Source organism: Oryzias latipes, chromosome 5 (genome assembly GCF_002234675.1).
Source record: "Oryzias latipes chromosome 5, ASM223467v1".
NCBI classification, from domain to species: domain Eukaryota; kingdom Metazoa; phylum Chordata; class Actinopteri; order Beloniformes; family Adrianichthyidae; genus Oryzias; species Oryzias latipes.
In genome coordinates, this window is record NC_019863.2 from 22,032,423 (window position 1) to 22,059,740 (window position 27,318).

The 27,318-nt window shown below is 39.7% G+C and overlaps 1 protein-coding gene across 3 annotated transcripts in view; it reads right to left on the minus strand.

Moving 5' to 3' along the window:
* pdzrn3 (PDZ domain containing ring finger 3) overlaps positions 1-26,435 on the minus strand; it is a 121,517-nt gene extending 95,082 nt beyond the window's left edge. The window contains exons 1-4 of one of the 3 annotated variants that reach the window (XM_023955095.1): positions 26,303-26,435; positions 18,283-19,203; positions 6,147-6,233; positions 1,177-1,284 (exon numbers count right to left, since the gene is read on the minus strand). In XM_023955095.1, coding sequence (XP_023810863.1) covers positions 1,177-1,284; positions 6,147-6,233; positions 18,283-18,996 — 909 coding nt within the window. In that variant the 5' untranslated portion in view covers positions 18,997-19,203; positions 26,303-26,435. The remainder of the gene's footprint in view (positions 1-1,176; positions 1,285-6,146; positions 6,234-18,282; positions 19,204-26,302) is intronic. The other 2 variants (XM_023955094.1, XM_023955096.1) reach the window with 2 other exon arrangements.
* Between the last annotated feature and the right edge of the window lie 883 nt (positions 26,436-27,318).

Here is a 27,318-nt window from a genome sequence, read left to right on the forward strand (position 1 = left end):
ATTTTAAAAAAATACTATTTTTTAATATTTTTAAAAATACTATAGATGGTTGTCGTTTTGGGAAAGTCGTAGAGTCAAAAATCAAACAAATGCTAACATCGACCGAACATCACAATTAACATCGGAGTAAATTTAACGTTTTTCAAAGTTCTACAGTTTTATGCATTTAGGAAGTGAGTTGACCGGATAAACTATGAAACCAGTAAAATCTGCGAAAAAGATGCAATCATCACCTCATCCTTTCAAGCCAATGCAAAACTTTAGTTTTGTCCAGCAGGCTTGGAGAAGTTTGAAATAAGAAAAAAGACAAGACACAACAAACATGATTCACACAGGCAGACGTGACACATTTGTGATCTGATTGGTTCTTTTTGTAGTTAAGTAAATAAACAAAAACATGCATTTAAAATGCAATTAAATTTAAGACATTACATTTAAATGTGTGTTTTTTTTATTTTTTAGAAAACATGAGGCAATAAATTTGAATATAATAATTTTGTTCATAGATTCAACTTTGTGGCCTTGTGGAAGAGTGTCCAGCCTGAGACTGGAAGGTTGTGGGTTCAAATCAACAGCCGAGTAACCCAAAAAAGGAACCCAATGCCTCCCTGAAAACTAAAAATCTTTCAGTTCCCATTATAACTGGAGTCAACCTAACAGCATTTTTGAAAAGACTTCCGAGCATGGTGGTGGAAGTGTAATGGTATGGGGATGATTCAGGATCATGAGCATTAGAAAATAAAAACGGGTAAGGGGCAAACACTTCTGACATTACTAAAGCAAAGTGGGTCGGGATGAAGGATGGAGCCGACTGATTACACAGTCCTGGTGTTGGGTTCTATGCTTGAGAACGGCATGGCTGTGAACAATGTGCTCTGCTTACTGCTGCGGTGCAGTTTTACCGCGCTTTGACCATAAAACCCGAGACGAACTTGAATTTGTCATCTCGTTGCCTGCAGTACTGCGCACTCATAAGCCCATAAATCTCTCCTTTCAATGCAGCCATTGTGCAGAACTCTAGATGGTCCGTGAAGGCGAGCATTTGTGACGCTGCTGTTTCACACGCTTCCAGATCGTCTGGGATTCGCTTGGCCCGACCCGAACCTAAGACCACCTCACTCACAGCTATCCTCGAGCCGTCAAGAGTCCCGGTCCCTGAAACAGTGGGTCACCTACCTCGATTATTCTGTCGTGAACTTGAAGGCCGCCCTCCTTGTCTGCTGGACCGTTCTCCACTATTTTGGACACAAAAATGCCCTCGTTCAACGCGCCGTCTTTGTCATCCTGCGGAACAAACACAAGTTATTTCCTCTGAAACATTTGAAAAAAAAGAAACCAAAACAACTGAGATGGAAAGAAATCAGCATAGATAGATTGAAAACATTTCATTTCAGAAAGAAAAAGCAAGTTATTTGATCTTATCTCTCAACAATCTAATGTTTCTCCTCCAGCTTTAATCTTCTGCTCAGGGTTTTCTTTATAGGAATGATTCATTTTTCATTGGGAGATGGGTCGAAAAGTTTTTCAAACCCAACATTTGAATGCTGTGCTTATAAACTGAAGAAAAGTTTGTAGCTCAGGAAATCCGGTCCCGTATCAGCAGCTGAATCTGTGATGGGACTCTCCAAAGGGCATCAAAACTTAATTGCTTTCCAGATCTTGCACCAAGTTCTACAGAATATTAAAGATGTTGAAATCCATCTCTGATCATCTCTTAATCTATTGTCAAAGCGTTCCCAGTGGTCATTTAACTATGATTCTACTGTCAATTTCTAGATCATAGTTTCTGCAGAGCGGCATGAATTCATTAACAAGTCACCTCTGAGTTGTAGGCGGAACGGATGGCGTGGTGCAACTCTGCCCCCACTTCCTGTTATCCATAACTGAACTGTAAGTTTACACACACTCTCCCACTAACTTACAGCCCCTCCAACCACCAACCTAACAGTAGCGGTGAAACAAAAAAGGACGAGCAATATTGGGGCTATTCCGTTGTACAATTTTTAGCATCGATTTAGTCGTTTATAAGTTGATGCATCAGAATGAAGCTGAGCGTGGCGCTTGTGGCCCCACCCAGTGTAGTTTCTACATCACAAATACATTCTTTTTCAAACAGCTGTTTTTCGTCTTCTCCTGAACTACTCAGGAGTGCATTCTTAAACAAAATGCCACGAATACTCGTTAAAAACGCAAAAATTACACTTTTCATCAGTGAAGGTCTTCAAATTCTAACAACTGAACCTTTTTTAAAGCCGTTTCAGTGGATTTTGCCCACTAATGTTGATAATTACGTCAAAAATTGTCCAAAATAAACGGCTCTCTGAGACGTCAACTGGAAACATGAACTCATGACACTGTGAGGTGACATATTTGAATCACGAGTCACAACCATGTGAAGCATTAGTTGTGCAACTTAGTTCAATGAGAAGTTTGTCTCTGATTTGCACAACTTCATGCATTTTGTCTCCATTACATACTGCGAGTTTGGCCGTCCACTCAACTTTTGCCCCTTTATGTAAAAGTTGTTGGGGAAAAACAGAAGATTTGAAAAGTTCGTTTTTAGCTAATAGATCCGACTATTTTTAGCTAATAGTCGTTTTATATATATATATATATATATATATATATATATATAAATTAAGGCTTCAATGTTTTTTGTGAATTATTTAAGTTTTTGACTGCAAAAATATTATGGGATGCACCTCAGGGTTCTATTCTGGGCCCCTATTCAGTGGTTTTTTTCTTAATCTATTAGACAGATGGTAACTCTTTTTTTTATTTCCTCATCTTTAAACAGATTATATCCTCTCTTTTTGTTTGGAAATTTTCCTATTTAATTAGCTTTTTTTAACTTGTGAATCAGTGTGGTTGCAACAAACGAGGATCACCCATGTTTCAGAGAAATTTTAGAAAAAGATCATTAAGGTCTTAATGGATTATCCCAAATTCAATTTAGTAATTAACATTGTATCTTTAAAGCCTTGAATATATCAAGTTTCTGCTTATACACCACCCTTCAAAATAAAAGCCATACACTATCATTCTGATGGACCTGATAGGGGCCCCACTTGCATAAATGCATGCTTTGTCAATCTGGGATTGAAAAGGTAAAAAAAAAGAAAAGAAAAAAGAATCATCCTTCATTGGAGATAAGAGCTCGACTACAGCACCAACTCAAACTATTAAAGCGTTTTTTTAATGGAACCAGTTCTGGACTCCCAGAACTAGAACTTTACAACTTCAGGACACTGAACTCTGGTGTAACTCTACACCTGGCCAACCAGATCAACTCCAACAAGCCCCATTCATAACATCTGGACTCATAAAATGTCATTCAATTCAATTCAATTTTATTTATATAGCCCAATATTTACAACAATAGTCATCTCAATAGGCTTCATACCGATAATTGTGTAATAAACATGAATCATAAAGAACAAAAAGTCATAGAATTCAATAGCTGATGGTTCATTTCTTGTTATCTTCTTTCAGAATCTAATCTCCCTCTCCAAACTTGATTGACCAATGACCAATTTTCTTAATAAGGCTACACTGTTAATTATGCTCAGTTGCTAATATTACTTTTATCAAAATACTCTCACTTTGACTGTTAACCTCTTCCCCCACTAGAACTTGAGCTCCTGGTAAAGTGTTGGATGGTTCTCAACTGTTTAGGGCTACGGACCGATTCAACCCACAAATCAAGACCAACGATTCACAGACCAAACCACAATTTTTACAATTTCATATCTTACATTTGAATTGTTTATTTTGAAAATGAGAAGCTTTACTTTGAAGGTTTTCTTCTAGTTAGTAGCACATGTGGTTTTGTTTAGTTCATGTACATAAAATATATCACTATTCTGCAATTTGGGGAGATAATTACAAAGCCTGAAGTGCTATTTTTGGTTTGTTTTTTACCACACCTCATTGGATTTATTAAGATCCCAAATCAGCTATTGAAAAACTGCATTGACTTTGGGCTGCTCTAATATTTGCACCATCAGCACTGGTGGATGTAAAAAAGCCAAAATATCTGCAGAATCAGTCAGACCCTACAATGGTTAAGTGAAAAAATATGTCTTTTGGGGGTAATTTGGGTGAATTGACCCCTTAACCCCTGCTGAGTGTGGATTGTAGGATTAGCCTTCCCGTCAGATCATTTCCAGACCTTCAGGCTTGACCCTGGCCCACAACAGGGCTGAAACATGAAGATGTTGACACGTAGAAGAGACATAGAGTAGTTCGGATCCTACACCATGGCCTAACCCCCCCGCCACAGCTAAGTGAGGGTTAACGGCTGTCTAAAACAACAAGAGACGTGTCCCACACTCCTGCTGAGCTCTGCCCGATCAAAGGTTAACCGGAGAAACCTGTGGAACCATTGACTGTATATGAGAACTGGACTGAGTGGCCCCCTCCTCCCCTTGCTTTCCAAACAGGAAGTACCCACTGGTTACAGGAAACCAAACTCCCATATATTTTATTGAGAAATAAACAGCTATTACTCAGTCATTATGTTTCTCAGAATAATCATTCATGCTCTGCTACCTTTTTTTTTAACATGTTCTTGCAAATCCTAATTTGTTTTCATTATACTTTGAGTGTAGTGTCTACTGGTCCCCACATTGAACATTCGAAACATTCGATTGAGGGATTTCGTGCTGCCTGCTTTTAAGTGGTAGGGACTTCCAACAAGTACTTGCTATAGAAACGATGACTCAGACCAACTTGGGCCAATCCAGAGTGAACTGACTTCATTTCTTGGCGCCTGAAATAAGACTTTAGGTCACAACTCCTCTCACAGGTTGATAAGGGTAAAAAATGGGCAACCCTGTACGGGCCATGCAGCCAGCGCGCCGGAAATACCAAAGTTGTAGACCGCTTGGAGAGCCCATAGAACAAAAATGTTCATGCACATTTCATTCAACAGGCATGCTGCGGACGACTGGTCATAGCGAAGACTTAAACAAACAACACGTTCAGGTAAGATGCAGGGCTGTGGTATTGATTTTTAATTTTTCAACCTCCCCCTGAAGGAGCCCGTTCGTGTGGTTTAAGATGTCCTTGTACACAGTCTGACTGTTAGAATCTATGAAAGTAGACATTCAGAGCGTAGCTTGTGTGGGCAACTTACGGGCACTCAAGCACTTAAGTGATCGCACCTTACTAATGACTAGAGTGTGACGAACTGTACGACAGCGTCACCCGTACGCTATAAGTGTGTGTAGCTTACATTTTCCTTACAAATACTTCACGATACATTTATCACACGTACGACAATCGTCGTCCTTGAAGTAGCTGTACAAGCCTCAACCTTAAAACACACCAGCGCTCCTGTCTACAGCCCTAAATGGGCCCGGACAACCAAAAACCTACAGAACCCGTATGGATCAACCCGTCGACCGAGTGCATGTGACTTGCACAGCTTGATCCAGTTCTCTTATCACCATTGTGTGGAACCAAGGTGGAAAGGGGCTCAACATCTGAACAGTTAGTTAATATCGAGGAAGTGGGAACCAAAAAATGTCAACAGCTCATCTTTAATCCACACAAACACCACATGAAAGGAGATCTCCTGTATGATGAGTAACAACTAGGAGGATAACAAATCAAAAAACATGGCCATCAGAGAGTGGCTCATCCACCGCCTTAAAGCCGAAGCCCCGCTACAGAGGAAAAGTGTGTGGGGCGGAAGGGAAACGATGTTACTGCTGCTGAGAGACTTTCAGCCTTTCAGTCAGCAGAGCATGTGGCATCATTAATGACTTTTACCTCGTGGCCTCGGGCTCGGAAACAGAGCGGCTGTGAAAGTTCAGGCGGGGATAAAGAGTCGTTCTCTAGTGTTTATATCACCACCAAAATCCCCTTATTAGAGACCAAACAAGTGCGGTTGGAGCCATAACCCCAGATTTAACTCTTGTAAAACTAATTATAGGGTTTGTTTTATTCTATCTGTAAAGCCAAACATGTTCAAGCAGACTATTAGACAAACTCTGGAACAGTTCAGCCAACTGCAAAACACATTCCGGTGGGGTGGTCGGTGCGTGTTGTGAGTCTGTCAGAATGTGCTGGTCGTTCTCGGGTTGCCATCCGACTATTGATGGGGAAAGGTGAGCCAGCCGGGATAAGGCCTTTCAACCTACCGCGCACGGCCGTCCTCCCACGATGTTAAATCCAAGAGATCCGGCCTCACGCAAGAGGACGACCGTGAGGGTCTGAGGCTCGTCCTCCTGTAGACACACAGACACAAAAATAACGTTTTTAGAATACGATTCTTTGAAGTAGGGATGGGTACCGAGCCCCAGTATTGGGTACGACTGCAGTATTGTCAAGGATCTGACCTCAACAGTTCTGCTATCCGTACTGGAGTGGAGAAGTCACTTTTTTTGTGTGTCCCACAAGATATAAACGTTATCTACAATTTTTAAACTCACCAAGTCAGAGGGAGTTGAAGCAGACTTTCTCTAGGATGATTTTATGAACTCAAACATTTATTCAATTTGTTTTATATTTACATCATGACAGCAATATGTCAAAACATTGCTGTTTATTTTTGTTTGCAATATGTCAAAACATTGCTGTTTATTTTTCTTTGAATAACTTATTTTTTCATGTATTTCACTTTTCAAGTTGTAAAAATTTATAAAGTAAAATGTTTTGTTGCATAATGAGGAAATAAAACACTTTATGTTCTTCATTTGTTATTTATTTATTTTTCGTCCTCAAAAAGTATCGATAAGAGTATCGTTAAAATAGCGGATCAATAAGCAGTAGGGGTGTAAGAAAAAATCGATTTAGCTGAATATCGCGATATATATTCGTATCGATTCAAAATTCTGTCAGGTCAATATTTCTCTAATAATTTCTGAGCGTCCCTTAGTGTCTGACTCTTGTTTTCCACTTCACCCTCCGACCGCTAGTTGGCAGCAGAGCACAAGGAGCATCTTAGAGCAGCTCCACACCACACAAGACAACAGTAAGACTGCAGCCAGTGGCAGCTTGTTTTGTTGTTATGAGACATGAACTACTTAGTTTTTACTCGTTTTTACAAACAGAAACTCTGTGCCATGTTGCTGCCAGTAACATATTATAACGCAGAATACTGTGCTTTTTAGCGGCTCAGATAAATACCATAGAAGCAGTGCAGCTGCACAGCGACTAATACACTTAGCATCGGCTAAATGCTTTCAGCAAAGCGGGCTAAAGTTCTGCAGAACCTCCCAGCAATAGATTCTAGTTTAGTGACCTGATCGATCAGAGGGATGTGTACAACGCTCTGAAATAAGGCCGACATGGCGATCAACGTGAGTTTACTTACCAAGTGAGAAGCGTGGCTGCAATGTTGCAGCAGCAGAGCAAATTGATATGCAAACAAAGCACCTTTGTCACATTAAAGCAACTGTCCTTTGTGCTGTCATGCTGCCTCATCATAAACACTTTATTGTTTCTGGGAAGAATCAGTGCCCCCCCCCCCCCCTCTATTTTTGAAGCACTATTCAGGCTCCTGAACCGTTTCTAAGCATTGGAGAAGCTGCATTAAGCAATGTTGAAAATAAACAGCATTTTATTTCCCCAATAGAAACTTATTGGTTAGGGGTCATTCATTCTTTGTTTTTTCTTATACTAAACATATTTTATTGTGGAAATCAAACAATGTTGACTTTTCCTTACCTATATTTTTAGTTACCAAAATAAAAGCACTATGAATTTGCTGTGGTAAAAGCAACTTACAGTTGCAGTGCTTAACATTGTGATCATTAAATAAACTGAATTTGACCATTTTTTACAATGGAAGACATATTGAAATTAAGGTAGTTTTTTCAAAGTCATATTTAAAAAAAAGAAAATATGTTTTGGTAAAATATCGGGATATGTATCGTATTGCGGGGCACGTATCGGGATTCGTATCGCATCGCCAGACTCTTGCCAATACACCCCTAATAAGCAGTATCAATAAGAGTAGTAGTACCGTCAAAACCTTAACGATACCCATCCCTACTCTGGAGTAAATAAAAATGTATAAATAACGGTATTTACGACGAGAAAAACACTGAAAACCTGCAACTGTTGATCTAAAAAGTTCCAAAATCAAAGATTCTGTACATGTTTGCTTTCAACTAGAAGCTACTTCCCTTTTTAAACCGCAAAATGTCCTCACTGAGGGATGAAGGATTTTTGGTTTTGACACGCAGATAAATGATTGCATTAACCACCGAGCATTAAAGGGTGTTAAGGCGTTTTGGGCCAATGTCGTCTTTTTTTCAAACTAGCGTAACTTCTCAACCGTCAAGCTAAAATAATTCCAGCGCATTCTGTCACAGAGAAAAGTGCAACATACTTTGCAGATCTGTGCAAAGTCGCTTTTGTCCGCATGGGAATCAGTGGATTCATGTTGATTGGGTTGCCAGAACCTTTTGCATAGAGGCCCAGATTTTGTTAGGTGTAAATGTGTAAGGGACAGCCAATTGGTATGCATTCTTTGAATCATTTAGATATCATTAAATGCAAATAAACTAATCAATGAACAGTTTTTTTTGCAGTGGAATACTTTTCATTTCTTCCCATAGAACAGAAATACATCTAAAAACATTTGTGCCAAACTTACTGTGAATTTCGTATTTCAAGATGAAAAATAAAATGACAACAATGGAAAAAAAGAAAACCTTTTGGTCAAAATTAAAACTGGGTTCACATAAAATATTACATATTTATTATTAAATGCTCATTCAGAAGTACTAACCACTGTGGTTGAGATTGGAGAAACAAATCTGTAAATGAGCTAGAAAGTGTCATAGAAAAGCCCTGTGACAGTGTTGCTACAGGTTTATAACAATTTTTGACGGAATTTATCCAATGACAATCAAGAAATTGTACACAAAGTATTAAGGAAGTGCTGGGGCTCCATTTTATTTATTTCAGGAACCTGCGAGCCGGTAGAAATTTGTGGGCCGCATTTTGGCCCACAGGCCGGACTTTGGACATGCCCGGCGTACACCGTCAAAGAGTTCCGGTATGATTATGCTGTATTTAGTTACAATTTTAAAAACTTGTCATTTTTAAGGACATTTTCTGCAAAGCGGCAGGAGTTAATGTGAAATTCACCTCCGGGTAATAAGGGACTGTTGGTGGGGAGCAACCCCGCCTCAACTTCTCGTAACCCATTTGCGTAAGCTTTCTCCCTCTAGTTTACAGCCCCTCACACCCAAAACCTAACATTGCAAGTGCAACGAAAATGGCTCGCTATCCAGCTCCACCAAAAAGCAACTCCACCAAAAATGTTTTTTGCCCGTCCCAAGCCTGGACAAAAGAGAATACTGTTAATCATGTTCAAATTTTGTTTTTCCTCTTATTTGCCCTTCAAGTCTCTTTGCAAATAACATGCTAATTAAGTGATGATGTCATTTGAAGGTCAGTCAATCACTACTTTTCTTACTGAAGAGATGGAAACAGTGGCTCCATAACCACCATACTTATCAATATTAGCAGCTGAGGCCCAGGTTCGAGGTTTTTTGATTTACACTGCAGAAAAAAAGAAATGTTTGGTTTTAATAGCCTTTATTTGATCCGTTTGTAAACTTTAAGCAAAAAAAAAATTAAGTCAAAAAGAAACAAATAATGATTGGTTTGCCCAAGTTTGAATTTGAATAGCATGAGGACAAACTGATAGCTGTATTTTGAGCTGAAATCCAGTCATAAAGTGCACCGACAGTTAATAACAACTATCAATTTTATGGCAAATATTCGCTTACTTAAGTTTCCCGATAATGGATCCCAACTCTGCGGCTTAGTCGGCCAAAAAAAATCCAGAAATGATGGAACGCAGAGGAGAGCCGGCAGCTCTTTCCTCTCCAGAATTGTTGTTGTATGGAAATGAATACATCAGCCGACCTCATACAGAGAGCAAGTCGACATGAAAACCTCTGGGGGGGAAACTCACAGTCAGCCTCCTAATCTGGGTTTTTAAGCGGTGCTTAGAGGGGAATTATGAGGTGACATGATGTCATGATGTCAGCTGCCTCTCCAGCATGCTGCGAAATAGACGGTCTAAATATAAAGCAGACCCTATTGGCATGTATTTTAGCCATGAAGGCTGAAAAGACCGCCGTGAGCGTGTCAGGTCACGGTGGAATGGCCCGCTCCTGCGTAATGTCACGGCACCATTAGCAACACATGCTTTAGACTTATAGCGGCCGCAGCAGTGACTGTCACCGCGGCAAGGGTTGGACGGGTTGAACTTGATGGAGGGGTTGAACTTGACGGATAAAACACAGGCCTCATCAAGACCCAATCCGATGAAAATTGTGTTTTTGGTGTTTTTATCAAGTTTTTGTGGCATTTTTCTGATGATGGAGGACACATATAAAGAAGATTCTGTAAAAAAAAAAGAAGACACTTCTGAGTATTTCTTTATTCGAGCCATTGTGAATCAGGAGACAAGAAAAAAGCAGTTTGACAAAGCTTGTACTTGAGACGCAGTTTCTGCAATCGGCACGCCTAGAACCACCATTCTGATGCATCCACTTGCAGACAAAAAGATCCATGTACGTCTTTGTTTTCCTCGTCTGAGCTGGAATCTGGCTCGAAACTTTACTGCTGGATAGATCTAATATTGCTCACTTTTTTTGTTTCACCGGTAATGTTAGGTTGAGGTTATGAGTAAGGTTGGGGCGATATTTTAGCACCAGTATCAGTTTCAGACGATAATAGCAGAATGATTTTATTGGTAATTAGAAAAAAACAGTCATGGTCAGCAATTGTTCTGACTGTTTTCAGGTCTATTTTATTTTGATAGGGATGCATATAGTTCCTTATAGATCCATGGCAATGGGAAGCCTTTGGTTTATAGTTATGTCTAATAGTCATTAAATAGTCAAGATTTAAAGTGATAATTGTATCTATGAGATCCTTTGCTGAAAGTTAAAAAGGGCCAAGTACGATCTGATCAAGTACGATCTGATTGTACGGTGAAAACCATTTGTGCAAACAAAAAGGAAATCTAAACTTTGAGTTACTGTGAATGATCACAAATCATTGCAGAAAAAAGGTTCAGCGCACTGTCTAGTGGGTCTAGATGACCCAACTCCCAATGTTAAAGTGCCTAGGATAGCAATGCAGGTTTTTTGATTTTGGCTAAAAACGGCATAATTATAATCAAAAGATGATCAGAGTTGGACTTTAGGAAGCGCAGAGGCAGCGTCCCCCACAACTGTGAGCAATCTGGTAGAGCTTCAATCACCTGGAAAAGAAGCTGATCTACTCCTGAGCTGCCTTCACCAAACATAAGGTGATGTCATTTCTATTTACACAACACCTCTGCAGCAGAAACACGACCCCATCGTCTCTGAGAAGCATTACTTTCCCACAACTTCAAAGCACAAATATAAAGGACATCCAATGAAGTCTATAAGACAAGTTATTAGTCAAAAGTAGAGATGATTCTTCTAGGGAAGAAAAATCTATTTTTCGTTTGTTTAATTGTTTAATGGGGCAAAGAGAAGCATGTAGACGTCTAGAACTCTGAGGAACACCAAATTAAATAAGGAACCGATAAACAGAAACGCTTCTTGGATCAGACACTTATTAATCAGAGGCATTTGAAAGGTCATCAGGTCATCCCTAATTCCCAAAGAAACTTTCTAAATGGACACTTTTTATCCAGGTTTTGTTGTTTTTAAACTACTATTAAAACACAAAATAATGTTTTAGACCCTGTAGAAATGACCTGAGAATAAACATGAGAGAGTTTTGATTGGAAAGTTAATTGGAAAAGGAGCAGTTTGCTGCTCAGACATAGAATGTTTAGTAAAATCAACAAAATAAAAGCAGGTTTTTCACATTAAGAGTTTGTCTTGTTGTGTTTAAGGAAACACAAATGCTAAATATAACTAAAACAAAAGTGTTTTTTTTTTTAATTATGATGATGTCAGATTTGTACATATTTATGTCCTGTTCAAATTGGACCAAATTGTTCATATTGAAGTTCAACAGCCGTTTTGTTTTCCTTGTGATCAAAACAATGTTCCTGCAGACGGAAAGAGTGACGGCGCCTCAAACCGGGAGCGAAGGGATACGGACTTTTTACTTGTTTTTTCTTTGTTTTTATTGCCTTTCCAAGCTCCCTGAAGACGCTCCAGCTCTATAATTGGAAAGTCCAGTCAGTTGTTCCACAGAATTTGGTCCACTCGATCTGCCTCCAAGTAGATTTTAAAAGGCTGCCACATGCAGATGCTGAAAATCCGTCAAAAACCCGCAGTCGAGGCTTTTTTTCCGTTTGCATCAAAATTTCAGAGACACACCCAGTGAAAGCTGACATTTGCCGGCTTGTCTAGCAGAAGAGGTTCTGTCGGTGCAGGGTAACTAGCCGCCATTCAAAGGAACATAACTACAACTTGCATCAATACCTGGACTCCTCCTGCTAATACACGTCAAAGCAGGTTGGAATCATCAGGTCCAAAACTTTTCCATGAAGAAATGTGTTTGTAGTGAAAAACTGGGATAGTATTGGCCAAGTGGAAACACTTCCAGCTCATCCAGAATGCGGCTTTTAAACTACATTCATTCACACACAAGCACCCACTTTCAATGAAAAGTCTATATAAACTCCTGTAAACCCACGTTTGAGGCTTCCACGGTCAAAAACCTCGCGTCTATGTGTCGCTATGCATATCTTTAAATTCGTTCTCTTGCTCTACAAACAATCACGTGTCCAATAAACTGGCGGTAAACCTCAAACAGTTGAACTTTGATCGATCGGTGACTCGAATTTGGTAGTGATTTATGGGTAGCGTTGTTTTCAAAACACAAAAGTGTCAACTGAGAAATTGTTAATTGCCGTTTGTACTTGGCCGGAACCAAGTCTTTCATATATTGGAATAGAGCTGTGACAGACAAAGCCTGGAGCATGATTCAACAGATTTGCATCGCTTCCCCATCTCTAAAGACATTAGCTTTTCCATTTTTCTTTGAGCTGTTTAAGGAACAAAATGGTAAAAACACACTAAGGTTAAACGCTAAATGAAATGCTAAATATATTCCGTTTCTTAGCTGAAAAGAAGTTCAGATACTAGTCAAATGTATAAAAAATTCAAATGTCAGATGTAGGATAGCTGACAAAAGCTGAAAATGTTTAAATAATTCATAAATTTCCAAACTGAACGTTATAATTGTATGAGGTACTATGAGCCTTGAAGATGATATGGTCTGAGCAGCCTTTTCTGGGTTACGTCAGAAGAGACTATGCTGAGGATAATCAGACTGCATGTTTGGAAGCAGTTCATGAACTGAGTCAGTGCTGTTGTAGAACGGCTGCAGTGGCCAGACTGAAACCAGGCTTAAGACTGTCCAAGACATATTTACAGAAGAACGCACATCGTTACGTAAAGAGAGTTGAACAAGAGCTCTTTCTTTACTTTTTACATCTCCAACCCCACTTTTATGTAAGCCCCTCGCTCTCTTTCAGATTTTTTTTTGTCTTTTTTTTTGCTCCGTGGTTTCATTATGGTCTCCGTTTTTTAGCTAAATGTGTTCCAGTAGACTGGTAAATTGTGCATCAAATGCACTGATGCGGGCTGATGGTGGAACCGCTCACTCTGATATAATGAAGCCTGCTGGGCTCCAGCATATCCAGTTACAGTTCATTTGATAGCAGCACATCAGCCTTGTCACACAGATTTACATGAACTGAATTGCTGTGCTTTTATGTTTCTAAAATACGCACAGGATATGTTGAAAAGAGCGGAGTGACGTTACACATTTAACCACGTGGCTCTACAGCTAAGGTTAGAAGGGTTGAACCTGACGGAAGAAACACAAAAAAATGGTGTTTTTGGTGTTTTTATCAAGTTTTTGTGGCGTTTTTCTGATGATGGAGGACATATATAAAGAAAATTCAGCAAAACAAATTGGTTTCACAGAATCAGAATAGTTGTTGTTGATGGGGTTTGTCCTTATTTATTTCAATCACAATCAGAAAATTTACCTGAATTCTATATATACGGTATATAAAATTAGCTCGCACACCACAAAAGCGTGTGCCCCCCTGTTCTTGACATTACTGAGCTATACAACATTTTAAGTAAATATATATCTTTGAGACGATTATTAGCATCTTTTGACTTTTTCTATATACGCTTGGGCTAACTTAACATTTTGAACGTTAAAGCTTTTATTTTTCTGTAGCTGTCCTCAGTGTTGAAATGTCTTTTTTACCTACCTACTTTACATTTATTTTGTTTTTTCGTTTCAGGCTGAAAGCACTTTCTCAGCTGTTTAAAGCCTTCAGCAAACACTCCAAAGGAAAAGGTTTTCTAGTCGCAGTTGTGATGATGGAAGGTAAGTGAGTACCTGGAACATGCCACTTGTGGGAAGGTTCTCAAACTGGGACCTGGGGCCCGCTGTGTGCAGAACTGCAGTAAATATTTGGCCCTCCCCCCATCCACCGCCAGCTGGCCAGAGGCACAGCTGACACCCATGTCACAAATCAGACCGCGTCTTTGCCCTCCGAACAAGCAGAGCCCAGGAAGGTTAGACTCCATCTGAGACAAACAAGCGGACAGAGGCCCAAAGCACGCTGGGAGGGATATTTTACAGCCTGTAAAGGTCCTCGTCAAACAGTTTAAGGGGACTTTCACCAAAACACAATCTTTTATGCTGAAACTAAATGTGTTTTAACTTTTACTTTAAGTCCCACTCTGATTATCTTTTGATCAGTTTTAAGAACGTTCCCACTAGATTTTCAGTTATGATTATGTCTATTTAATCTAAAAGAAATGTTGTTTATATAGGTAGAACATAGCTTCTGCAAAGCGGCAATTACACCTATTTTACATAGTTTATACACAATTAATTAAATCTTGCGCAAATGTGCGTGATTTTTGCAAATGCGTAGGTAAATTCCTGGCTTTCCACGGCTGTTCCACGTAACAAACTTTTCCCACACCTATGCATGACTTTTATATTCATGGCCGGCCCTCCCTATATGCAAATTACGCAGCCGTAGGGCCCCGCCGTCACCACCAGGGCCCTGAAGTGGTGGGAAAAAAAAAAGGCCCAAATCTGGCAACCCATTTCATAGCACTTCCGTACCAACGTGAGCTCTAAATATTGTGCAAAAGAATGTTGCCTGCAATTTAATGATCCCCCTCCGTCAACACACCTCAACCAATCTGGCAACCCAAATATTGACGTTACGCCACTCTTAGCAACGATTGGTCAACATCATTGCGTCTGAGCCTGGCACAGTGTGCATTTACGAGCACATTCGTCACATTGATCAAAGCGACCACAAGACATCATGCCAAAGAGTCTTTATCACTCAGGCGCTGAAAAAAGATGAAGAACTTCAACATCAATCACAAGGTAAGTTTGGAGGATGTTGGGGGCCGTATTTTTATACTATCCTGCCTTTCTATGCAGCTGCGCGATTTACGTAAAATACTTGTCGATTCGAGGTCAAGTTTGCACATAAACGACCCCGTTTGTCGTAATTTCCAATGGAAAACTCGAAAATAATTCTTATACCCAAGTTTCCAAGTAGACGTGGGACATGACCTTCCAAAGCGGTGGAGAGCAGAGAAAAGTAAATAATGATAACGGTATGGTGGCTGATAAATGTTTGAACTCATGTTATCGTATTGTTTTATTGTTTTGCTAACACATTAATGCGTTCTGCATTTTCCGGTTATGTCAGTATAAAAACTGCTGTTACTCTGTTATGGCAAGTCAGGTAGTCTGACTTTTTCAATAATGTGTGTCTTAAAATCTTGCATTGGCATGAAATATGGAGAATCAAAGCTGCCAAATACAAAAAGGAAATAAAGGTTCTCATTTATGAATGACAAACAAAATAAATGTACTAATTTTAAAATTATGAACATACAAAATAATAGATAAAGAAGTGTATAAATGCTTATATTTCCACTTATACTCAAATTATTGTTCACATTTATTATTTATAAATGGCTACATTTATTTCTCATTTGTATTTTGCAGTTTTGGTTCTACATAATGAAGATGTTTTGCACAAATCATTCTCAGCAGACAGTTACTTCTGCTCTCAAAAAGTATTGGAGGTGGTGTAGCATCCACACCCCAAGATGTTCCTGACATCACTGAAGATGGAATCTCAGGTCATTTTAATAGCTTGTAAAGTACCGTATTTTCCGGACTATAAGTCGCCCTTTTTTTCATAGTTTGGCAAGGGGTGCGACTTATACTCCGCAGCGACTTATATTAGAAATAAATTGAAATAAATACATTGTTAACCCTCCTGTTATGTTCATTTGTGAGGAACAGAGATGATGTTCCTGGGTCAATTTGATATATGAAGTATGTTAAGTGTTAAGAGGATGTTAAGTGACTCAGAGAATCAGCAAACCTTTTTTTACAGTAAGATCTTGAAGGCTAACAACATAATATTCTATTTTCCAATGATTTCATAGATTCAGAAATGCAATAAAAGTGAAAACTGTTTCTACAAATACAGGATGAAAACAGAGTATTAGTTAGCCAATGATGCTTCATGAAAGGCATAAATAAATAAGTTTGAGAAAAAATTACTGTGAAATTATTAGATAAACAGTCTGCTATGATTGTGTCATATAAGGTTGTGAAAGTTAAAATGCGACTTATAGTCCAGTGCGACTTATCTGTGTTTTTTTCTACTTTATAATGCATTTTTGGGCTGGTGTGACTTATACTGCGGTGCGACTTATAGTCCGGAAATTACGGTAATTTAAAAGAACAGTTTCTGCATAACCCCTTTTTTTCATAAACAGCAGCTGAAGAGTATGGAGCCCCAAATTGTTCATAATTGCATAAATAAATATGACCATGTGCAAATACACAATCGACCAATATATCTCTCATAAATATATAAAAAGATCATAAAATGGTGAAAAACCTGCACACAGATTTTAAATGAGCCACTAAAATATTAGTAGTATTCTACTATAGTTATTTTATTAGCTTTATCATTGATTATTGTATACTAATAATTGTTGGGTTTTTTTAGCTGCAGAAGAAACTCCTGTCACCACATCTTCTGTTGAAAGGGAAAACGTTGATGCTGCTGCTGGTCAGTTCAAATCAGGCCAATGTAGAACCAATATCAAACTTATTGTTTCATTAATATTTAAAAAACAGTCATACATTTGCACACACACACAAAAAAGTGTAGGCACTTCTTTCCAACATTCTGCTTCCAGCGTCACAGAAACTGTTCTGTAGATTTGATTGGACGGTTTGACTTTTCACTGTTTGCTTTTGTTGAAATTATGTATCTTATGTTCCAGAGGCTCCAAGAGAAGAGGAGCTACTGGATCCAAAATTCCACCTACATCAAATCCAATTGGTCCAGCTGAATGGCCAACCACACTCTCTAATCCAATAAGAATGGATTTAGTGCAAAGAGGTCCTTTTCCGACTGATAAAGACTTTGACCTTCCAAAATCCCCCTCATTGAGCTGTTGTTCTTTATTTGGATTGTTTTATCGTTATTTGATTAGCTATTAAGTTTCTGTTTTTAATAAGTTGGATTTTTGTGAATGTCGCTTGTTGAGTGCCTAATGTTACATTAAAAAATATATCTATACATTTGTCATTCATATTTTTTTCTTTGCCCTTTTAAAATTGGTTTGGCACCACTAAATGTGCATCCAGCATGCAGGCAATAAACTGCATTCAATTCTTCATCAGCAACAATAATACATTCACAAAAAGTATTCATAGAGAGATCTCATTTATGTTACAACAACAGTTGCGTTTAGTTGGTGCTGCTGATCAGTTGGAGGGCCCACAAATTAATTTCGCTTATTGCCCCCAAAAGACCCCTGTTTATATTGCACATAATTTATGACATTAAAATTATATAAGAATCACTAATGAATCATATATAAACAGCGCAATAATCACGCACAGTTCTACACTGATTTACGTGTTGTATGATTGGTTTATTCCTACTTCTTCCTTGGTTTTATGTGGTTCCTTCGTGGTACATCTGTAAAAAAAATCTCTTTTCTCATTATTTCCAGTTTTTTTCATATATGACCGATTTTCCATCCGTGCAATTTGCGCAAAATGTACACAGTGGTTGTGTTTGACACACTGCATTTTTTTTTCGTCTGCTCCTGATTCACAACGATTTGAATAAAAAAGATACCCAGGAGGAATGCCATTTGAATCTTTACTGTCTTCATAATACATTGGGAGAACGCCACGAGAACGTGATCAAAAGCTGAATTTTCATTGGAGTGGGTCTTTTCAGAAAGTTGTCTGACTCACCTGGCAGGAGGAAGCCACGGTTCTGGTCAGGGAGTCGATCCTCTCGCTGTACTCGGTGAACTTCTTCTGGTACTTGAGCGCCGTCGTCTGCAGCTCCCCGTGCACGGCGGACAGCTGTCCCAGCAGCGCCTTCTCCCGCTGGTTGGCCCGGATGGCCTGCTTCTTGCACTCCCGGTCCAGGATGATCAGCCTGCAGTGCAGCGCGCTGTTGTGCGCCTTCAAGGCGCGCACGCAGCAGTGGCTCTTCAGCTTCTGCTCCCTCAGGGTCAGCACCAAGCCGCAGCCGCTGTCGCAGACCCCCACCGGCCGGTAGTCGCACGTCTCCCGCATGTGGGCGTCCAAGTCCCGCAGGCGGAGCTCCTCCGTGCATCCCTTATTGCGGCACTTGGCCGGGGAGAAGTCGCACGTCTCCGCGTGCTCGGCCAGATGCTGCAGCTTCACCACCGCATCGCAGCCTCTGGCGTGGTTGTCGCATTTGATCTCCAGCTTCAGGATCAGGTTCTTCAGCGGCAGGACGTGGTTCAGCTCCCGGGCGGAGACCCGCTGACACTTGACGGGGCAGCTGCTCTGCTGGACGACCCAGGGCAGCACGCAGCCGGAGCAGAAGACGTGGCCGCACGGCGTCGTCAGCGGCTCCTCCAGCACTTTGTTGCACAAGTTGCACTTGAAGTCCGGGTCCACGGTCCCCTTGAAGCGGTCCAGCTCAAATCCCATGATGATCTCCCCCCCCCCTGGATCCCGAGTCGAGAATCGTGGACTCCCCACCCCCGCAACGCCGTGGGGCGGTTTCAGCTGGTCATCGGCGAGACGCTCCCACAGACGGACTGGGAGCTGAACTCACAGCCGCAACTCCACTAATTAAACTCCGACTTTTTGGTGCCTTCAGGAGCGCCTCCGGTCCAAGTTGGAGAAAAGTTTGCGCTTGTAAAAAAAACACACATTTACGATTTATAAACCACAAAAAGAAACTTATAAACACACGTCAACTAAAACAGTAACACAGACATACATTTATGATTGCTAAAAGCGATTGACAACATCTGAAAGTGTATATTTCTCACGAAATATACGCATATGTATCAACAGAGTTTCGTTCAGTGTCCCAGAAAACTGATCTATGCGTTTTATACCCCCCCCCCCAATCATTTTAAACCGAATACATCAAATTTAAAAGGTCTAATTTCATAGTCAAATGGCTAACATTTAATTGTCTGACAGACAGTGAACGCAACATCACTGGAAACCACTTTTTACCGTAACTCTTCTACGAATCACGCACACGCTTTTATTTTTAACAGGAAAAAAGTGAAACCATTAAATGAATCTCCGAGAAAAGAGACAAGGCAAATAATTATTAATCATAAAAAAATAATAAAAAACACTTTTTAGGAGGATGACTTCCTATACTGGAAGTTAATCAGTGATTGTTACAAGAAGAAGAAGCAGAAACTATTAGAAACAACAATAATAATAATTTACATAGAATTTACATAGAATTTATGAAAGAAATTTATTGTTAGCCATATAGTATTAATAATAATAATATGACTTAACAAAACGTTTGGACACTGCGCATAAAAGCAAAAGCCAGTAAAATCCTTACAATATAAGGAAAATCACAATAAAACCAGCTTACTAGAAGAGTGATATTTGTTTTTATTTTAGTGTGTATTACAAATAACTTCAATTATAAATATCCCATTAAAAATGTACTTTAAATATGTTTTTTTATTTGTCATGGAATCCTTCAATAATTTTTGAAAAAACAAGGAACAGCAGTTCATATTATAACAACTGCAATGTAAAGTTGTGAAGAAAATCAATAACTATTATTATGCTAAAAAATTACATGATATAATTGACAATAAACAATATTAAAACTAATTTCCAGCTTTTACAAAGTCAGAAAACTTCATTTTTAGAAACAGATTAGTTCAAACCATTAAAACATTTAAATTTCTGGTTCCTACATTCCTGTTGATGAGGAAAACCGGATTTTTTTCAGCCATGAAGTTCTTCTATAGTTTCCCCTAAAGGCTGCAGTAGTTCATTAGAAATTCACCTGTGAGTTGTGGGTGGGAATGTTGGTGTGGAGTAAGCCTACCCACTCTTCCCATCATCCATGACTGAGAGCTGTGAGCTAGATGCCAGCTTGACGAGGAAAACAAAGACGTACATGGATCTAGTCATCTACAAGTGGATGCATCAGAATGGAGCGGAGCGGGAAGCTGGTAGCTACACCGCTACAAGCTTTTTCAAACGTCATTTTTTCATTTGATCCCAATTCGCAGTGATTTGAAAAAAGAAATACTCAGAAATATGATTTTAGGATTAATTTTCTTCATACATATGTCCACTATCATTAGAAAAAAAACCACCACAAGAACAAGTTGAAAACACCAAAAACACAGTATTCATCAGTTAGTCTTTAACTGTTTTTTTTCTTTTCAGTTTTTTAGGAGAAACAATCTTTTCGTAACCTGAACTGAGCTTTTCCATTAAGACTCAATGATGTGACTGAGAGCAGGGATTGAAACTTTTCTGACTCAGCAGTAAGAGGACGGTTTGAGTGAAGAGCCAAACACATGTCTGACTGTAGGAAGAACAAGATTGTGACTCTGTCCTGCAGGATCTGCAGGAATGGAGCGGGGTTGTTTTTTTATTTTGTTTTACTAGAAAATAAAGTGTGTTTGAATAACCTTCAGGACTGCTGCTGATCTCATAGAAATTACCTCACACTGCAAAACAAATAAAACATGATGGGAAATTGTATGAATATTTAAATATTCGCGTGGCTTAATGTTTAAAAGTTAACTCCTGAAATTCACATTTGACAAAAACTTGATGAAAACCAGAAAAAGAAACAGCAATCATTTGTAGTATTGAAATATGTGTACCTTTAAAATTTTCTGACTATAAAGCCAATTAATCACTTCCGTGATTTACTGTTTTTGTCATTTTTATGATAAATAATAAAAAGTTTTTTTTCTAACTCCTAACTGAAATAAAAGCCCATAACCATTGCTTATCTCAAAAGAAAACTTCATGATGCCTTTGAAAAGGTTGAAGACCTGGAAGAGAAAGTTCAGGTTAGGTGGTTCTGTTGGACTGGAAGCATGGCTGATGCATGATGGAAGTATGATGGTTGCCTGATGAAAACACGATAGCTGCATGATGGACACGTGATGGATGCATGATTGACGCATGATAGATGTTTGACACAAACATGATGGAGACATATTGAACGGTGATTGAGACTTGATTGACACATGACAGATGCATGACGGACAGTAGATGGATACATGGTGGATGCATGATGGATGTATGGTGGATGCACAATGGATGCACGATGGGCACACAGTTGATGCGAGAAAGATGCAAAATAGATCCATGATGAACACATGTTGGATGCATGATGGACACTAGATGGATGCATGATGGAAGCATGATGGATGCATGATGGACACTAGATGGATGCATGATGGTTGCGTTCTGGATACACAATGGATACACGATGGATGGACAGTGGATGCACAGTGGATGCACGATGGATGCAGGACTGCAGAACTCATGTTTGAACCCCCAAACACAGTTTGTTATTAAAGGCGGGTGGGCGTGGGGTGAAGTGCAACTACAGCACAGATTGCCCTTGTTGCCCCCCATAATGTGATGTCTCCTCCTACTGCCCCCACCACCACTTTCTTCCAGGAATCCTGTTTTAAGCAAAAGCCCATGCTCGATGCAAACCTTTCAGACGCGCATTACCCAGAACTGAAAACAAGGGCTTATCAAAGACTCCAGAGTGTGACAGAGTCTGAGCTCTGGGTAATCCTGCACTGATGTTATGAGCTGAGGATACACACTTTTGCTTGCAGGTAATCCCCAGGTCATGATCTTAAAAGAGCGAAGGAAAAAAAAAGAAAAACAAAGAATCAACTCAAGAGGTTTAAACATATGATTACTACACAGCCTAGAGTTTGTGGTTGCGCTTCTTTTGCTTTGTGCAGAAACAGCGGGGTCGGTGCTGCAGAATCAATCCGGCCGCACACTCCTGAACAGACCTGCCGCCTGTGATTTATTATTACAGCTCAAGGACGACCACGATGTGCCTGGATGTTTACTTACAATGAGGGAAAGTAATGTTTGGTCTCAGGGATAAGAAAGAAGAAATGAGATTTTCTTGAGTCAGAGTGTAACAGGCGGACCAGAGGAAGGTTTGGGGAGAACCTGAGGGGATCAATCTTGTCAAAGAGGCAGCTAAAGCAGAGACAGACCCCCTCAGATAACAGTTAATCCCACTTCTCCAGATGGAGCCGTCAGAGGAAGACCTGGACACACGGAAACTCAAATGCTTTCAGCAGACCTGCAGTTCAAAATAGAGGCAGAAAGATAAGCCTACAGGGGAGACTCCAGCTTTGACCGGACACCCAAAGTTTGGGGTGTTGGATGGACACGAGTCCCCGTGGAGACGCACTCCTATGCTGGGTTTGTAAAATACGAGGGCAGGTGTGTTTCGTCCATCCGAATCTGGAAATCGCCTGATCCAAATACCCAGCGGGGAGGAGAAATTCCAAGACACAAGCTAGTTTTTTGAATATTTGTGTGGATATGAAGGCAGCCACTAGGTATATTTTGTGTATATTATTATTATACGGATGAAAATAAGTCATACGTGATTATACGTGGGAAAAGTAAGAAAGGTTGTTTTTTTTATGCAACATTTTCAAAGATATATCATGAATGAATCACATTAAAACCACAAACAAAGTAAGACACAACGCAAAGAACGCGTCATTCAAAGGAACCAAATTCATTTGCGATTCGTGCATCAATTACGTAATTTAGACGTGATACGTGCGGCGTTTATGAAATATAAAATCATAAAATCAAGTCCGTCAGACATACGTGGAACGATCATCGAAAGCCACAAATTTGCTCATGCGTCTAGCAAAAACTGCGTAATTCTCAACCAACCAACAATTTTGAACAGCTCAAAAATTTCAAAACTTCAAGAATTCACGTAAAGACCCGTCAGCGGAAACCCTCTATAGACATCTGTGCACTTTGAAGACTGACAAACCAAAGAAACACTTATGAATTACGTATATAATACATGTATCACGAAAGACTGGAATGTTATACGTGGGAAATGCGAAAAATGTACGTAGTGGCACACAACCTTAATCAAAAGAGGGGATTTTGTATCCCACACATTTTATAGGTATTGCCCCTTTGTTACACAGCCCCTAACATGCGTTTGGGAAGCCTCGCAATATCTATTTAATAACGCAACATGTCACCATTGTCTTCTAGGTTTTTTTTATACAAATGCGTGGAAAAAACACCTGACAGGGTGTGCACGTGTGGGAGTTGCTGGTGAAGTCTTTGGGATCCCACACGGTGGCCATGCGGGACTGTGCTTTTTAAAAATCTCAACATTCCCCCACTGAGTATCTCCATCATCCGCTCTACTCTGCTTTCTCACGTGTCTCCAGCTTCCCGGAGGGTCCGAAATTTCAACAGAACTCCAGTCTCCAACTTCCAAATGACAACAAAAAAAGAAAAAGATTTCTACATCAGAGCAGTTTGTTTATACTTGGCTGCCATGGCAACAAGAGTGAATGAGTAATGTTGAGTGGAGTCTGGAGGGATGTCAGGGCCACCTTCTGGACACGCAGCCTGCCCCCACCCGAGATCCAACCCCTCCACAACAACAGCCTCAAGGGCTTGTTGATGTGTTATGACGGAGAACAGCAGCTCAACCGTCACATGCATGCTGGGAAGCGTTAGCTCCTCCCAGGTGTCAAACAAACACGACATTTACCCCTGAACTCATAATCAGAGGTTTTTTATGTCTTCTTTCGAAGCTTTTTGACTACAAAAAACAAAAAAACATGAAAAGAAGAGTACGCTTTCTGAACAAAAGAGTTCGTGCTCTCCTTGTTTGTTGTTCAGAACCAGGCAGGAGGATAATTTTCACAATTATGAGATGAATTTTGTGACAACCGTGCTTATGGTGCAAAGATCATCAGTGTGAGAAAGTCTGTCTGCATGAATGAACAAGCTGTGCAGGTTAATTCTTTCATCTGCAGATGCTGTTTATGGTTCACCCTGAAAAGATTCACATGTTTGCAGACGACTCAATACTTTTGAATTTATTGCATTATAAAGAGAAACACTATCATTTCCAGATTAGTGAACAAAGAAAGATGGCAGTGAGAAAAATAGGAGAACGGCTCGTAGAGGTTCATTATGTCACCACAAGTGAAGTGCAGTAAGAAAATAGCTGTTAGCTGTGACGCTGCGTTCACACCGGTCCTGGAAGACGTGGATGATATTGAGATAGCATTTACAGATCATTTGTGCAGAAATGCTCCAGAAAACCCTCCAACAGAGCAAACTGGTGAATGGGTTTGGTTCCTCTTGAGAGGCGGCTGCAGTCGTGTGTGCTGAACTGATCACATTGTATTTTATGTGTATATAATAGTATATTGTATGTATAGTGAGCTTGTGAAAAAATGTGACAAAACATGTCACCGGTCTTCTAAAAGGATGCATGATCCAAACCTAAATCTAAAGTTTCTCAATGATGATGAGTCCACAATCCATGCGAAGAGTTGTGGGGGGGTTATTATTCAGGCAAAAACTAGTTAATCTTCCACAAAGACGTTAGAAATAACATCAACTTTCCTTCGATGCTCTTGCTAAAGTCATGACTGGATCTTTAACCCTTTATTTCTGGAGCTTTAGATCCAGTGTTGACACTTTTTCAACTAACGTAACTCTTCAACTGTTAATGCAATTAACATAAATCCATTTTTAGAAACTGATGTGGTTACAAACTTGAATAATTGTATTTTTTAGGGCAGATAATTTGGGTCTTTGCAACTTCTTTTAAACGTGTAGCGTTTTGTGACAAGAAGAGTTTATATATATATACATATATATATATATATATATATATATATATATATATATATATATATATATATATATATATATATATATATATATATATATATAGTATATATATATATATAGTATATATAGTTTCAGAGAAAAGTAATTGAAAAAGGCTTCCATACCAAGTCATGTTCTAAAACTCTCAGTGTTCCTTTTTTTAAAAGTTTTAAGCGGAACGATTGTGTTTTTGCTTCAGCTCGATGAATGTCATGTTAAAGTAAAGTTACTTTGGCTTGAGTATGATGTTTGGACACCTGATGGGTTGTAACATAAGGGTGAGATGTTCACGAAAAGCCTAGGAGTCAAAACAGTTGAGAAACACAAACGCGCGCACAGAGGACTGTCACGGTTGGCGGCTGAAGGAGTGAATGTGTGGGAACCGTGTCTGTCGGCCTGTCATCACCGCGGTACCGACGTGCTGCTTCATGGTCACTGCACTCTTTATCAACAAGCTTTCAGCGCGCTGGCGTTTATCTGCAGCTTCAGTCCTGCCGTCACCCCGAGCAGAGAACAGAATCCAGAAATACACATCGATTCTCACGCGTTTTTGTGTTTTCAAAGGCATTTGCCTCTGTTGAATGTCTCTAACAGCTGTAAGGAAAAAGATAAAAAGAAAAAAAATTAAAGCAAAAATATTAAAAGAATGACTTGGAAATGTAAAGAGCAGCCATACTAAATGCTGCTTTCCTTGGAAAAATAAAAATGCTTTCAATCTTATAAGGGTACATTCAAACGGAATGACTTTGCCTGTTCTTAAAGTGTTCGGTTCAACCTGTCGCCTGTAGTATCTACTCGTAAGGACAGTTGTGACTAATGAGGGTGAAAGCGGATTCGGTAAATGCTAAAAACTCATTTACAAAATCCTTCTCTGCAACTTTTCCCGGCTAATTCAACCAAAAGAGCAGACATTCTGCCATTTGGGATGAACCAAAAATGAGATTCAGTCATTCAGATTTTGAGACTTTAAGTGTGATCAAGTGCAGACGGATCGTCCCAAAGACAATAAAAGGTAACAATCATTAAAAGAGCTTAATGTGAGCGTGAAATCCAGCCTTACGAGACGCTTGTGTTCATCTGATCTCCTGTCTTCAAGCGTTTTTTCTTCCTAATCATCCGCAGAGAGGAGATGTGCCGAGTGTACTTTGAGCTTGATTTATGGCCTCAGTGGGAACGGAGCCTCCAGAAGAGCAGCAGTGCTTCACATGCTTCAGAAGGGGAACTTTTGATTGGAGCGTCTCCTCCACTTCTCATCCCCCCGCAGAGCCACTCATCTGTTCCTAATACTGCACACTTGTGCTTTGGAAGCCGCTGGAACAAATGCATTACGCCAGTCGATCTGGCAACAATGCTGAGGGCTTTGTATGAAGCCAGTGGCAGAGCTCGGTGTGCAGGTACAGCTGGGGTAGAACACAGTTTTTGCATTCGAGCCCTGCGCCTGCAGAGGAGCTTTCTTTTATCTTGACATTCTTGAAGAAATTTTTTTTTTTTTTTTACATCTTATGTCCCTAATGTTCAGTTCCTATGATGATATCAGCAGGGAAACACTTGTTAAAGTCTTAAAGTCACAACTGCCCTTAAGGGTAGATACGGGTGTAAAGACGGGCAAACCTGTATGAGGTTGGCAGGTGATTCACATGAAATATGAAGGTCGTAGACTGCACTGCGAACCCGTAGAGCAAAAACATTCATGCTCATTTTACTACAGGTACGCTGCATGTGACAGGTCATTGTGAACACTTAAAAAACACACAGGTATGAGGGAGGCATGTCGTGAAGATTTTTCATGTTTTCAACCCCTGTGCACGGCACAAGGAACATGTTAGGATAAGTGTGCACTCCTTACATGCAGCCTCACTGATAGACATTAGAACATTAATCAGAGGGTAGTTATTACTTGCAGATCACTAGTACTGTCATGTGTTACATTTCTTTGTGCGATTAATTAATCATGACCTGTAATTAATTGATCTATTTTTAATCACAGTTATTCCTAACCTAATAATTGGTATAAGACGCCCTTTTTGGGATATTTTCATTTAAATTTCTGACATTGTGTTGCAATAAAGATCAAGT